General features: G+C 42.9%; 1 protein-coding gene across 1 annotated transcript; it reads left to right on the top strand.

The window, feature by feature from the left end:
- Positions 1 to 88: 88 nt before the first annotated feature.
- Positions 89 to 6,544, top strand: aqp8b (aquaporin 8b). Its single transcript, XM_065010438.1, has 5 exons — positions 89 to 520; positions 1,249 to 1,375; positions 1,640 to 1,854; positions 4,413 to 4,547; positions 4,852 to 6,544. Exons 1-5 carry the CDS (start codon positions 261 to 263, stop codon positions 4,892 to 4,894), a joined length of 780 nt encoding a protein of 259 aa, XP_064866510.1. The 5' UTR covers positions 89 to 260; the 3' UTR covers positions 4,895 to 6,544.
- The last annotated feature ends 7,081 nt before the right edge of the window (positions 6,545 to 13,625 follow it).

Raw genomic sequence — 13,625 nt, 5'->3', positions numbered from 1 at the left:
CACTTCAATTTTATGCTCTCTCTCTCGCTCTCTTTCTCTCTCTCCACTCTCTATCTCGCCCTTTCGTTCTTTGAACTTACCAAAGTTCAAGTGATTAGCAACGCAGGTAGATATTTGGACACACACCTGCGGACATTATCGCCAGTGCTTCACTGTATCTCTATATACAAAGACTCCTCTCTCTCATCTATTTTCCCTCCAAACTCCTCCATTCTCTCTCTCCTCTATTCTCACTCTATCTCTCCAAACTCCTTTCCACTATGACAGAAGGGACAATGGAACTGGGTGACATGGGGACATCCCTGATGGCATCAGACTCTAAGAAAGCACCGGTCCAGCCTCCCAACAAGTTTGAGCGCCTGGTCCAGCCGTGTCTGGCTGAGCTGGTGGGGACCATGTTCTTTGTGTTCATCGGCTGTGTGTCGGTCATAGAGAACGTGGAGGCAGCAGGGAGGCTGCAGCCAGCTCTGGTCCATGGTCTGGCTGTGGCAGTCATGGTGGCGTGCATGGCAGAGATCAGGTCTGTGTGTTTATATACAGTGTGTTGATAAACTGTCTCACTGTACTGTGCTGTTTTTGATAAGTGTCTGTAAAATGTCTCATATTACATCATTACAGTGTTGTACTTTGGTCTCCTTTTGAGATAAACGTTAGTCATTTGTTTTCAATAGAGCATTTATATTTTGCATGAACAGTATGTTGTGTGCTTTAATGTGAGTGAATGTATTTGAGTGTAATGCATGCCCATTATTCCATTATATTTGCAACGTTCTATATTGCTACAATTTTGGGGTGAAAATACTGAACACACAGGGAGTGGAAACCCATAAGTCTCTTGTTCTTTTTCGTGGTGATTATGAGTTTCTTCGTCATGTGCAGAGTTCAAAAACAGTCTTTCACAGATAAAGGTAACAGACCTAAGGTTGTAAAAGCATTCTCATTCCAGTGAGTGCCATTCAACTTAGAAACAGTGGCCATTATGGTGTAATGTGTTATGATTTCACAGATGCACCTGACACATACATATCCCAAGTTTATAAAGCAACTGTGACCCCATTCATATTGTTATACCTAATAATTGAGTGAACATATTAACAATGTCTAATCAATATCTAAAGCCAATCTCCTTGAACTGATACAAAGGTGAAAGTGTGAAGGTGAGTAATGTTAAACTGTGAAATATACTGTGTAAAACCCAACACTCCTGGGCTATCTGATCATTCTGCTATTTCTCTCTGACCACCACAGCGGCTCCCATTTTAACCCACCGTTTACCATTGCTATCTACCTGTGTGGAGGCATGAAGCTGAATATGGTGGGGCCCTACCTCATCAGTCAGCTCATAGGGGGTGTGCTAGGTGCTTCCATGTCGAAGGTGAGGGTTAAACCTGATATCAGTGGTCATTCAATGCACATCTATGACTAACAGTATCTGTGGAGGTAGACTTTTGTCTTGCACCTTGAAATGATTTGAAATGCAGAAAAAAATATCAGTTGGATTGAATATTCACAACTACAGTGATTAGATATGCAGACAACTGTCATGACCCCAGTTTAGTTCGTCAGACAATGCATTGGGTTTTGTAGTAGTATAATGACATCACTGCCAGTAAATGAACCTGAATCCATTGTTCCTCAGCTGATGACCACAACAGAGAACTACTCCAAGGCCCAGGGGGCAGCGTTTGCCCTGCTGCAATCACAAGATCAGCTGTGGGGGGCTCTGTTTGGGGAGATAGCCATGACCTGCCTGGTCACCATGGTGGTGCTGCTGGGGGCGGTCAACGCCAAGAGTAGCAGCCCCATGGTTCCCTTCATGGTGGGCTGTACTGTCATCATCAACATCCTGGCTGGGTGAGATACTGAGAGGGCCAAGAGTGGAATGTATCACTTGTACTGTAACTAGGCCCAAAGTCTTTCCTGGCTACTTGACCTGGTCAGTTCCTGCTATAGGGTTATTAGGGCCCAAAGTCTTTCCTGGCTACTTGACCTGGTCAGTTCCTGCTATAGGGTTATTAGGGCCCAAAGTCTTTCCTGGCTACTTGACCTGGTCAGTTCCTGCTATAGGGTTATTAGGGCCTAGAGGTTTTCCTGGCTACCTGGTCAGTTCCTGCTATAGGGTTATTAGGGCCTAGAGGTTTTCCTGGCTACCTGGTCAGTTCCTGCTGTAGGGTTATTAGGGCCTAGAGGTTTTCCTGGCTACCTGGTCAGTTCCTGCTATAGGGTTATTAGGGCCTAGAGGTTTTCCTGGCTACCTGGTCAGTTCCTGCTATAGGGTTATTAGGGCCTAGAGGTTTTCCTAGCTACCTGGTCAGTTCCTGCTATAGGGTTATTAGGGCCTAGAGGTTTTCCTGGCTACCTGGTCAGTTCCTGCTATAGTGTTATTAGGGCCTAGAGGTTTTCCTGGCTACCTGGTCAGTTCTTGCTATAGCCTAGAGGTTTTCCTGGCTACCTGGTCAGTTCTTGCTATTTACTAGGGTTCCTAGAGGGCCTTTTTCCTGGCTACCTGGTCAGTTCCTATAGGGTTACTAGGGCCTGGTTTAGGGTTACTAGGGCCTAGAGGTTTTCCTGGCTACCTGGTCTTCCTGCTATAGGGTTATTAGGGCCTAAGCTACCTGGTCAGTTCTTGCTAGGTTTTCCTGGCTACCTGGTCAGTTCTTGCTATAGGGTTACTAGGGCCTAGAGGTTTTCCTGGCTACCTGGTCAGTTCTTGCTATAGGGTTACTAGGGCCTAGAGGTTTTCCTGGCTACCTGGTCAGTTCCTTGCTATAGGGTTATTAGGGCCTAGAGGTTTTCCTGGCTACCTGGTCAGTTCTTGCTATAGGGTTATTAGGGCCTAGAGGTTTTCCTGGCTACCTGGTCAGTTCTTGCTATAGGGTTATTAGGGCCTAGAGGTTTTCCTGGCTACCTGGTCAGTTCTTGCTATAGGGTTACTAGGGCCTGGCTACCTGGTCAGTTCTTGCTATAGGGTTATTAGGGCCTTTTTCCTGGCTACCTGGTCAGTTCTTGCTATAGGGTTACTAGGGCCTAGAGGTTTTCCTGGCTACCTGGTCAGTTCTTGCTAGGGACTCCGGTTAGAGGCCGGCCGTCGTGAGATAGGGTTATTAGGGCCTAGAGGTTTTCCTGGCTACCTGGTCAGTTCTTGCTATAGGGTTACTAGGGCCTAGAGGTTTTCCTGGCTACCTGGTCAGTTCCTGCTATAGGGTTACTAGGGCCTAGAGGTTTTCCTGGCTACCTGGTCAGTTCTTGCTATAGGGTTACTAGGGCCTAGAGGTTTTCCTGGCTACCTGGTCAGTTCCTGCTATAGGGTTACTAGGGCCTAGAGGTTTTCCTGGCTACCTGGTCAGTTCCTGCTATAGGGTTATTAGGGCCTCGAGGTTTTCCTGGCTACCTGGTCAGTTCCTGCTATAGGGTTATTAGGGCCTCAAGGTTTTCCTGGCTACCTAGTCAGTTCTTGCTGTAGGGTTATTAGGGCCTAGAGGTTTTCCTGGCTACCTGGTCAGTTCCTGCTATAGGGTTATTAGGGCCTAGAGGTTTTCCTGGCTACCTAGTCAGTTCTTGCTGTAGGGTTATTAGGGCCTAGAGGTTTTCCTGGCTACCTGGTCAGTTCCTGCTATAGGGTTATTAGGGCCTAGAGGTTTTCCTGGCTACCTAGTCAGTTCTTGCTTATTAGGGCCTAGAGGTTTTCTGGCTACCTTTCTTGCTAGGGTTATTAGGGCCTAGAGGTTTTCCTGGCTACCTGGTCAGTTCCTGCTATAGGGTTATTAGGGCCTAGAGGTTTTCCTGGGCCTGGTACAAGTAATTTTGTTCTCTTAATAATTAGCCTGGATAGATCAGTTTTGGAAAAAGTTTGTTTGAAGGTTTGTTTATTAACTATTTATAAACCACTATTATATGATTTGTTCCCTATTAAATAGAGTTTGTTATAAATTATTTACATGGATATAGCATGCATTATTATACACTGTTTAAACAAATTATATACTGATTTATGGAATGTGAACTAATAATGAAGAAAGAAATAATGGAAGATAAACAAACGTTCATGTAGAGTTGTCATCAACGATTAACATCCACAACTGAAGATATGGAACAGCCATTGCTAAAATGTGCATTATTGTGACATAAAGATTAGATAAACATCTTAGATAGGTAGTTCAGATAACACGCTCATTACATTGCAATTATGACCTTCTGGGCATTTCTAAGTAACGTATTTACTGTTCCCACACGACGCCATGATCATGGCAAAACATGAAATAGTTGTTATCTCAACGTTTAGTTTCATAGCATCATGGGTAGAGATACAGCACATGGTTGTTTTGATGGGCATCATTCTGCTGCATACCTGGAGATAATCATGTTTAATACTATCATAGTTCTGAAACTCTTTGTCGTTATTATTTCTTCAGTGGAGATGTGTCTGGAACCTGTCTGAACCCGGCCAGAGCCCTGGGTCCTGCTATAGTGGCCAACTACTGGACCTACCACTGGGTTTACTGGGTAGGACCCATCACTGGTGGACTGGTGGCTGCTGCACTGGTTAGGTGAGGATAGACTACACACAGAGATCCTACTAAATTACTTCAAATATATCATTCTATGAGGCTACGTCCCAGACAGAATAGTCTGGTTCAGCAGCTATACTGTAAGAATGTGTTTGAGATTGTACAGGAGGATGCACGGAGAAACTGAAGTACTTGCACACCATTTCACTGTATGTGTTTTCTCATGTTCCTCAATGTGTAGTCTTATTATTACTGATGTGACAGCGAGCATACTGAATGAAGATCTATAATGTCACAATAAAGCATCATCTTCAGAACCTCTTATGCTATCTGTTTTTTTCAGACTACTGCTTGGAGACCGGAAGACACGTATTCTCATGAAGTAATATCACATATCGAGTTGACAGGTCTGAGATTACCATTGTTGTTACATACGGTACCAGTCAAAAGTTTGGACACACCTACTCATTCAAGGGTTTGTCTTTATTTTTACTATTTTCTACTTTGTAGAATAATAGTGAAGACATCTAAACTATGAAATAACACATGGAATCATGTCGTAGCCAAAAAAGTGTTAAACATATCAAAATATATTTTAGATTTTAGATTCTTCAAAATAGCCACCCTTTCCACACTCTTGGTATTCTCCCAACCAGCTTCACCTGGAATGCTTTTCCCACATATGCTGAGCACTTGTTGGCTGTTTTTCCTTCACTCTGCGGTCCAACTCTTCCCAAACCATCTCAATTGGGTTGAGGTCGGGGGACTGTGGATGCCAGGTCATCTGATGCAGCACTCCATCACTCTCCTTCTTGGTCCTGTTGAAAAACAAATGATAGTCCCACTAAGCACAAACCAGATGGGATGGCGAATAACTGCAGAATGCTGTGGTAGCCATGCTGGTTAAGTGTGCCTTGAAATCTAAATAAGTCACCAGCAAAGCACCCCCACACCATCACACCTCCTCCATGATTTACGGTGGGAGCCACACATGCAGAGATCATTCATTCACCTACTCTGTGTCTCACAAAGACAAAGCAGTTGGAACCAAAAATCTCACATTTGGACTCATCAGACCAAAGGACAGATTTCAACCGGTCTTATGTCCATTACTCATGTTTCTTGGCCCAAGAAAGTTTCTTCATCTTATTGGTGTCCTTTAGTAGTGATTTCTTTACAGAAATTTGACCATGAAGGCCTGATTCACACTGTCTCTTCTGAACAGTTGATGTTGAGATGTGTCTGTTACTTGAACTCTGTGAAGCATTTATTTGGGCTGGAATCTGAGGCTGGTAACTCTAATGAATTGATCCTCTGCAGCAGAGGTAACTCTGGGTCTTCCTTTCCTGTAGCGGTCCTCATGAGAGCCAGTTTCATCTTAGCGCTTGATGGTTTTTTCATCCTGCACTTGAAGAAACTTTCACAGTTCTTGAAATTTCCGGATTGACTGACCTTCATGTCTTAAAGTAATGATAGACGGTCCTTTCTCTTTGCTTATTTGAGCTGTCCTTGCCATAATATGGACTTGGTCTTTTACCAAATACGGCTATCTTCTGTATACCAACCCTATCATGTCACAACACAACTGATTGGCTCAAACGCATTAAGAAGGAAAGAAATTCCACAAATGAATGTTTAACAAGGCACACCTGTTAATTGAAATGCATTCCAGGTGACTACCTCATGAAGCTGGTTTAGAGAATGCCAAGAGTGTGCAAAGCTGTCATCAAGGCAAACGGTGGCTACTTTGAAAAATCTCAAATATAAAATATATTTTGATTTGTTTAACACGTTTTTGGGTACTACATGATTCCATATGTGTTATTTCATAGTTTTGATGTCTTCACTATTATTATACCATGTAGAAAATAGTACAAATAAAGAGAAATTCTTAAATGAGTAGGTGTGTCTAAACGTTTTACTGGTACTGTATATTATCACCATTATTGTTATTATTATCATCATTATTGCTATATTATCACCATTGTTGTTGTATATATTATCACCATAATTGTTATATTATCACCATTGTTGTTGAATATTGCTATATTATCACCATTGTTGTTGAATATATTATCACCATAATTGTTATATTATCACCATTGTTGTTGAATATATTATCACCATAATTGTTATATTATCACCATTGTTGTTGAATATATTATCACCATAATTGTTATATTATCACCATTGTTGTTGTTATATTATCACCATAATTGTTATATTATCACCATTGTTGTTGAATATATTATCACCATAATTGTTATATTATCACCATTGTTGTTGAATATATTATCACCATAATTGTTATATTATCACCATTGTTGTTGAATATATTATCACCATAATTGTTATATTATCACCATTGTTGTTGAATATATTATCACCATAATTGTTATATTATCACCATTGTTGTTGTTATATTATCACCATTACTGTTATATTATCACCATTACTGTTATAGTATCACCATTGTTGTTGTTATATTATCACCATTACTGTTATAGTATCACCATTGTTGTTGAATATATTATCACCATTATTGTTATATTTTCACCTTTTTTGTTTTCCCAGTATATTTTGGGGACACTATTTTCCTGTGACTATTTGAGATTAAAAGCTTTTTGTAAACAAAGTGACAAGCTATTGTCAACCATGTATTTTTAACATACACAGTGTACAAAATATTTAAAAGACACCTGCTATTTCCATGACATAGACTGACCAGGTGAATCCAGGTGAAAGATATGATCCCTTATTGATGTCACTTGTTAAATCCACTTCAATCAATGTAGATGAAGGGGATAAGACGGGTTAAAGAAGGATTTTAAAGCCTTGAGACAATTGAGACAAAGGATTTAAGTGCCTTTGAACGGGGTATGGTAGTAGGTGCCAGGCGAACCAGTTTGTGTCAATAATTGAAACGCTGCTGAGTTTTTCATGCTCAACAGTTTCCCGTGTGAATCAAGAACGGTCCACCACCCAAAGGACATCCAGCCAACTTGACTCAACTGTGGGAAGCATTGGAGTCAACATGGGCCAGCATCCCTGTGGGACGCTTTCAACACCTTATAGAGTCCATGCCCTGACAAACTGAGGCTGATCTGAGGGCAAGGGGGGTGCAACTCAATATTAGAAAGGTGTTCTTAATGTTTTGTACACTCAGCGTATATCAGTCAAGTTATTATCAGCACGGAACAGTTTGTGTCGAGGACTGACTATTGCAAACACCCAGGAATAGTAGAAATGTGTTCAACACTCTGTCAGATACTGATACTCAATTTCAGCATTCCCTTTTAGAAGACCAACAAAAGAATGCCCAAATGCAGAACATTTTGTAGAAAAGAATGTGGAAAAGCCCATTTCCAACCAGGTGTTTTGTGTATGGAGGGCTTCACCAATTTGTAAATCTTTGGCCCAACTTTCCATCTCATTACCTTATAAATCAGTGGGGATATAAAAAAACTAAAACAAATTAACTTTCCCCATAAGTCAATTACCAAAACACTCAGTTCAAACGCAAACAACAGACAGCAAAATAATGAAGGACCTTTTCAAAACCACAGGGTCCATCTCTGGCATGAGCGTTGTGCTCCCATGCTCCTGGTCCTATAGCCTGTAAAGGAGACCCAGTCAAAGGCTGGCCTGGAGGGTCTCATGCTGTTTCCACATTGTACCCCGGGCCTCCCCACAGCAGTGGCCCACATGGGAAAGCTGGCCAGGCGGTGGGATAAACCAATTACCCCCCAGATGGAGGGGACTCCTGCCGGCACACCATCCGAGGGGCTCCCGGCCTCCCGCTTCCAGGCGCTCCTGGAAACCCCCGGGACGTCGTTCCCTCAGATTCCGTCTGGAGAATTCCCAAAGATGGGAATTGTGTGACCTCAAAAGCCCCAGGGAGTAAACAATATTCAGCTCGGAAATTTGGTATGGTACGCCCCTCAGGAGGACAATGGTGACTTGGTGAGGGAGATCTGAGTTTGAAAATATACTTTTTTGGAGACTTTAGGATATATGAGTTAGAGTTCATAATTTTTTCACACCTCAGTTTTGTATTTAGTAGTATTTAAAATGTTGGTTAAAATGCTATGCCATTTAGGGTTTTTCAAGGGTGCTTTTCTAAGAAAAATGTCCTGCCTGAGTTGGCGAACAGCAAACATAGTGGATTTTAGCAGTTTGATCTTATAGGTTTAACCTTAACCTCATCAAGTGGGAGGAGAAGAAAGAGGAAAGTGAGAGAAACAAAAAATAGTGAAGAGATGAAGCCTAGTGGATATTAGCATCAGGAGTTATTATGATCAAAACCTCACCAAGAAACTAAGTTTGACAATAACTGGACGAACCGAAAGGATAAGAGAAGAGACAGAAAGAAATAGAAGAGAGATAGAAAGAGAAGATGGATAGAAAGAAAGAGGAGAGATAGAAAGAGAAGAGAAGAAAGATAGAAAGAGAAGAGAGAGAGAAAGAGGAGATAGAAAGAGAAGAGAAAGAGAACAGCGATAGAAAGAGAAAAGAGATAGAAAGAGGAGAGAGATAGAAAGAGAAGACAGAAAGAGAACAGAGATAGAAAGAGAAGAGAAAGAGAACAGAGATGGAAAGAGGAGATAGAAAGAGAAGAGAAAGAGAACAGAGATAGAAAGAGAAGAGAAAGAGAACAACGATAGAAAGAGAAAAGAGATAGAAAGAGGAGAGAGATAGAAAGAGAAGACAGAAAGAGAACAGAGATAGAAAGAGAAGAGAAAGAGAACAGAGATAGAAAGAGGAGATAGAAAGAGAAAAGAGATAGAAAGAGGAGAGAGATAGAAAGAGAAGATAGAAAGAGGAGATAGAAAGAGAAGAGAAAGAGAACAGAGATAGAAAGAGAAAAGAGATAGAAAGAGGAGAGAGATAGAAAGAGAACAGATATATTAAGAGGAGATAGAAAGAGAAAGAGAACAAAAAGAAAGAAAGAAAGAAAGAAAAAAGAAAGAAAGAAAGAAAGAAAGAAAGAAAGAAAGAAAGAGTTAAAAGATAGAGTTGATCTTGGTGGATAAAGTGACCGGTCTAATGGCTTGAAATTGCCCCCTTGGATTCATGAGGCCCAGTGGTTCCTGGCTAACAGCGTCTGTGACAATGATCATTATGTCTGTCGGGGCCTTGTCACCGTGGGCCCATTGTGGGGGCCCCATTCAGCCCACGGTCATTTACACTTTCATTGACAGCTATTTAGTCCCAATAAAACCTTCAACACAGCAATTTGTGAATCCTGCTCAGCCAAGTAGACGTGTGGAATAGGCATTAAAAGGAGTCGCTTTAAAAGTCAATGAATTGTTCCATCTTTTTGGGGGTGGGGCCTTAGATTTTTGGGGGCCGAAAAGTCCCCCTCCCACCTCTGCTCACTCTGTTTCCCAGGCTGTGATCGGGGAGCAACAGCCCCAAAAGAATAGACTGATTCAGCCTACTCATTTTCTGTCCCCCATCTTAGCCATTTGTATATCATTTTACTCTGAGTTATTCCATTAACATTAGCACTGATTATAATTAGGCCGGTATAGGATGCAGTGGAAAAGGGCCAAAGTAGAAACGTGTTGGACAGTTGGCTCTAAACTCCCATTCCCCTATAAAACAGAGATTATGCACTGTGATGCATATGGATGGGGGTATAACATCCCATTTAAGACTATTCCATACCGGATATATCAAAAGACACAACAGCCGTGTGCTTTTACATGCTGGTCTTTAGGAGGGGCTCATGTCTCTGGACTTTACTGTTCATGTCTCTGTTGTGAAACACTCTATAGACCACAGCTAGATGGACTGGATAGACTAAATACTAATCTATATTAATCATTTGCATTCAGATGCAGGTTGTAATACTTTTAAAATTCAGATTTTTGAAAAATCTCATTATTGGTTAGAGCAACCACTCCACCTGTGAGCAGTGAGATTTTAAATGGACCGTTTTCTATCACGAGGGTTATTTGAGGCCATATTAATCATCTCCTTGAACATTAGCCATTAACTATCTATTAAGTATTTATTAACTCTTATCTAAAAAAATCCACCATCAACACTGCTGAGATTGCTAAGAGAAAGAGCCCAAACTATCTACCTCTGCAGTCTAATAAAGACTCCCACATTCATCACCTCGGCTTTCTCTCTGTCCGTCTGGTCCACAGTTTGCTGAGCTAGCAAGACTGGCAATACTAATGTGATACAATATTTTATAGTGCCTTGAGTTTTGGCTCCAGCCTCTTCTGAGACGTGAGTTTAAATCCCACTGCTTCCATCTAAAGCCCAGGTCTGTTGAATGTGGCTGATGAAGGACAGAGGGTCTGAGACATATAATCAATCTTAAAGCTGAAGAAAAATGGTCTTCTTCATTCACGATCCCAGCAGCTCTGTAAAACCCCACTCTGTCTGCGTCACTCAGTCCACTGACTACCCACAATAGAGCAGGAGGGGCTGCCACGCCCAGGCTAACACTGAGGGGAGGCCTGGTGATTGGGGGGCAGAGGTGAGGGGGTTTGGGGTTGACATCCCCTCATCTTTCAAACTCTCCCTCTAATGCTAAGGGTTGTCTAACACTTAATGCCAAAAGCTCAATGAGTGAAATGAAAATACATCTTTACCACATTTAACAGTATTATTTTAATAGACAATAGATACAATAGTGCAATAGATGTTTTTGTCATTTAAATGTGTTGCAGAAAATTGTAATGCAAACATTCATGATCATTATTTCCTACAGGAGGAGCTGTTTTCAACAAATATTTTCCCATAATGCTCAAGAACCAGAATAAAGAATGTTATGAAGAATAAACTACATCTCTTGTTCAAACAAAAGTTTAAGTAATTGCTTGAAAGTGCATTGCAAGTCAATCAAAAAAAGTACACAAGAAATCCCCACAAGCATTGCTTAAATATTTGGCAATAAATGGTAATCAAACTGAAGGTTTGCACCTACACTGTAGCATCATCCCCATACCCTGTAATAAAACCAAAATGATACAATCAATATGTAAATAAGCAAATCCTTGTGAATTTACAAAACACTTAATTTACATTACAATAAAATATTTCAAAACCTATTGTACAAAGGAATAAACAAGACCACATAAAACCTAACAATCAGACATTAAATTCATATGATTTCCTGCCACAGTAGTTCAGAGGACACCTCTCACACCGAGACCCTGAAGAGAGCAGCAGTTGGTGTTGGGAGAGACAAAGAGTGAAGCAGCAGTTGGTGTGGGGAGAGACAAAGAGTGAAGCAGCAGTTGGTGTGGGGAGAGACAAAGAGTGAAGCAGCAGTTGGTGTGGGGAGAGACAAAGAGTGAAGCAACAGTTGGTGTGGGGAGAGACAAAGAGTGAAGCAGCAGTTGGTGTGGGGAGAGACAAAGAGTGAAGCAGCAGTTGGTGTGGGGAGAGACAAAGAGTGAAGCAGCAGTTGGTGTGGGGAGAGACAAAGAGTGAAGCAGCAGTTGGTGTGGGGAGAGACAAAGAGTGAAGCAGCAGTTGGTGTGGGGAGACAAAGAGAAGCAGCAAGACAAAGAGTGAAGCAGCAGTTGGTGTGGGGAGAGACAAAGAGTGAAGCAGCAGTTGGTGTGGGGAGAGACAAAGAGTGAAGCAGCAGTTGGTGTGGGGAGACACAAAGAGTGAAGCAGCAGTTGGTGTGGGGAGAGACAAGAGTGAAGCAGCAGTTGGTGTGGGACAAAGAGAAGCAAGTTGGTGTGGGGAGAGTGAAGCAGCAGTTGGTGTGGGGAGAGACAAAGAGTGAAGCAGCAGTTGGTGTGGGGAGAGACAAAGAGTGAAGCATCAGTTGGTGTGGGGAGACACAGAGTGAAGCAGCAGTTGGTGTGGGGAGAGACAAAGAGTGAAGCAGCAGTTGGTGTGGGGAGAGACAAAGAGTGAAGCAACAGTTGGTGTGGGGAGAGACAAAGAGTGAAGCAGCAGTTGGTGTGGGGAGAGACAAAGAGTGAAGCAGCAGTTGGTGTGGGGAGAGACAAAGAGTGAAGCAGCAGTTGGTGTGGGGAGAGACAAAGAGTGAAGCAGCAGTTGGTGTGGGGAGAGACAAAGAGTGAAGCAGCAGTTGGTGTGGGGAGAGACAAAGAGTGAAGCAGCAGTTGGTGTTGGGGGGGAGAGACAAAGAGTGAAGCAGCAGTTGGTGTGGGGAGAGACAAAGAGTGAAGCAGCAGTTGGTGTGGGGAGAGACAAAGAGTGAAGCAGCAGTTGGTGTGGGAGAGACAAAGAGTGAAGCAGCAGTTGGTGTGGGGAGAGACAAAGAGTGAAGCAGCAGTTGGTGTGGGGAGAGACAAAGAGTGAAGCAGCAGTTGGTGTGGGGAGAGACAAAGAGTGAAGCAGCAGTTGGTGTGGGGAGAGACAAAGAGTGAAGCAGCAGTTGGTGTGGGGAGAGACAAAGAGTGAAGCAGCAGTTGGTGTGGGGAGAGACAAAGAGTGAAGCAGCAGTTGGTGTGGGTTGGTGTGGAGACAAAGAGTGAAGCAGCAGTTGGTGTGGGGAGAGACAAAGAGTGAAGCAGCAGTTGGTGTGGGGAGAGACAAAGAGTGAAGCAGCAGTTGGTGTGGGGAGAGACAAAGAGTGAAGCAGCAGTTGGTGTGGGGAGAGACAAAGAGTGAAGCAGCAGTTGGTGTGGGGAGAGACAAAGAGTGAAGCAGCAGTTGGTGTGGGGAGAGACAAAGAGTGAAGCAGCAGTTGGTGTGGGGAGAGACAAAGAGTGAAGCAGCAGTTGGTGTGGGGAGAGACAAAGAGTGAAGCAGCAGTTGGTGTGGGGAGAGACAAAGAGTGAAGCAGCAGTTGGTGTGGGGAGAGACAAAGAGTGAAGCAGCAGTTGGTGTGGGGAGAGACAAAGAGTGAAGCAGCAGTTGGTGTGGGGAGAGACAAAGAGTGAAGCAGCAGTTGGTGTGGGGAGAGACAAAGAGTGAAGTGAAGACAAAGCAGTTGGTGTGGGGAGAGACAAAGAGTGAAGCAGCAGTTGGTGTGGGGAGAGACAAAGAGTGAAGCAGCAGTTGGTGTGGGGAGAGACAAAGAGTGAAGCAGCAGTTGGTGTGGGGAGAGTGAAGCACAAAGAGTGAAGCAGCAGTTGGTGTGGGGAGAGACAAAGAGTGAAGCAGCAGTTG

The sequence above is a fragment of the Oncorhynchus nerka genome, linkage group LG26, assembly GCF_034236695.1.
Source record: "Oncorhynchus nerka isolate Pitt River linkage group LG26, Oner_Uvic_2.0, whole genome shotgun sequence".
Classification (NCBI taxonomy): Eukaryota; Metazoa; Chordata; class Actinopteri; order Salmoniformes; family Salmonidae; genus Oncorhynchus; species Oncorhynchus nerka.
The sequence above is the reverse complement of the archived record's forward strand: the minus strand, read 5'-3'. Positions and strand labels throughout refer to the sequence as shown.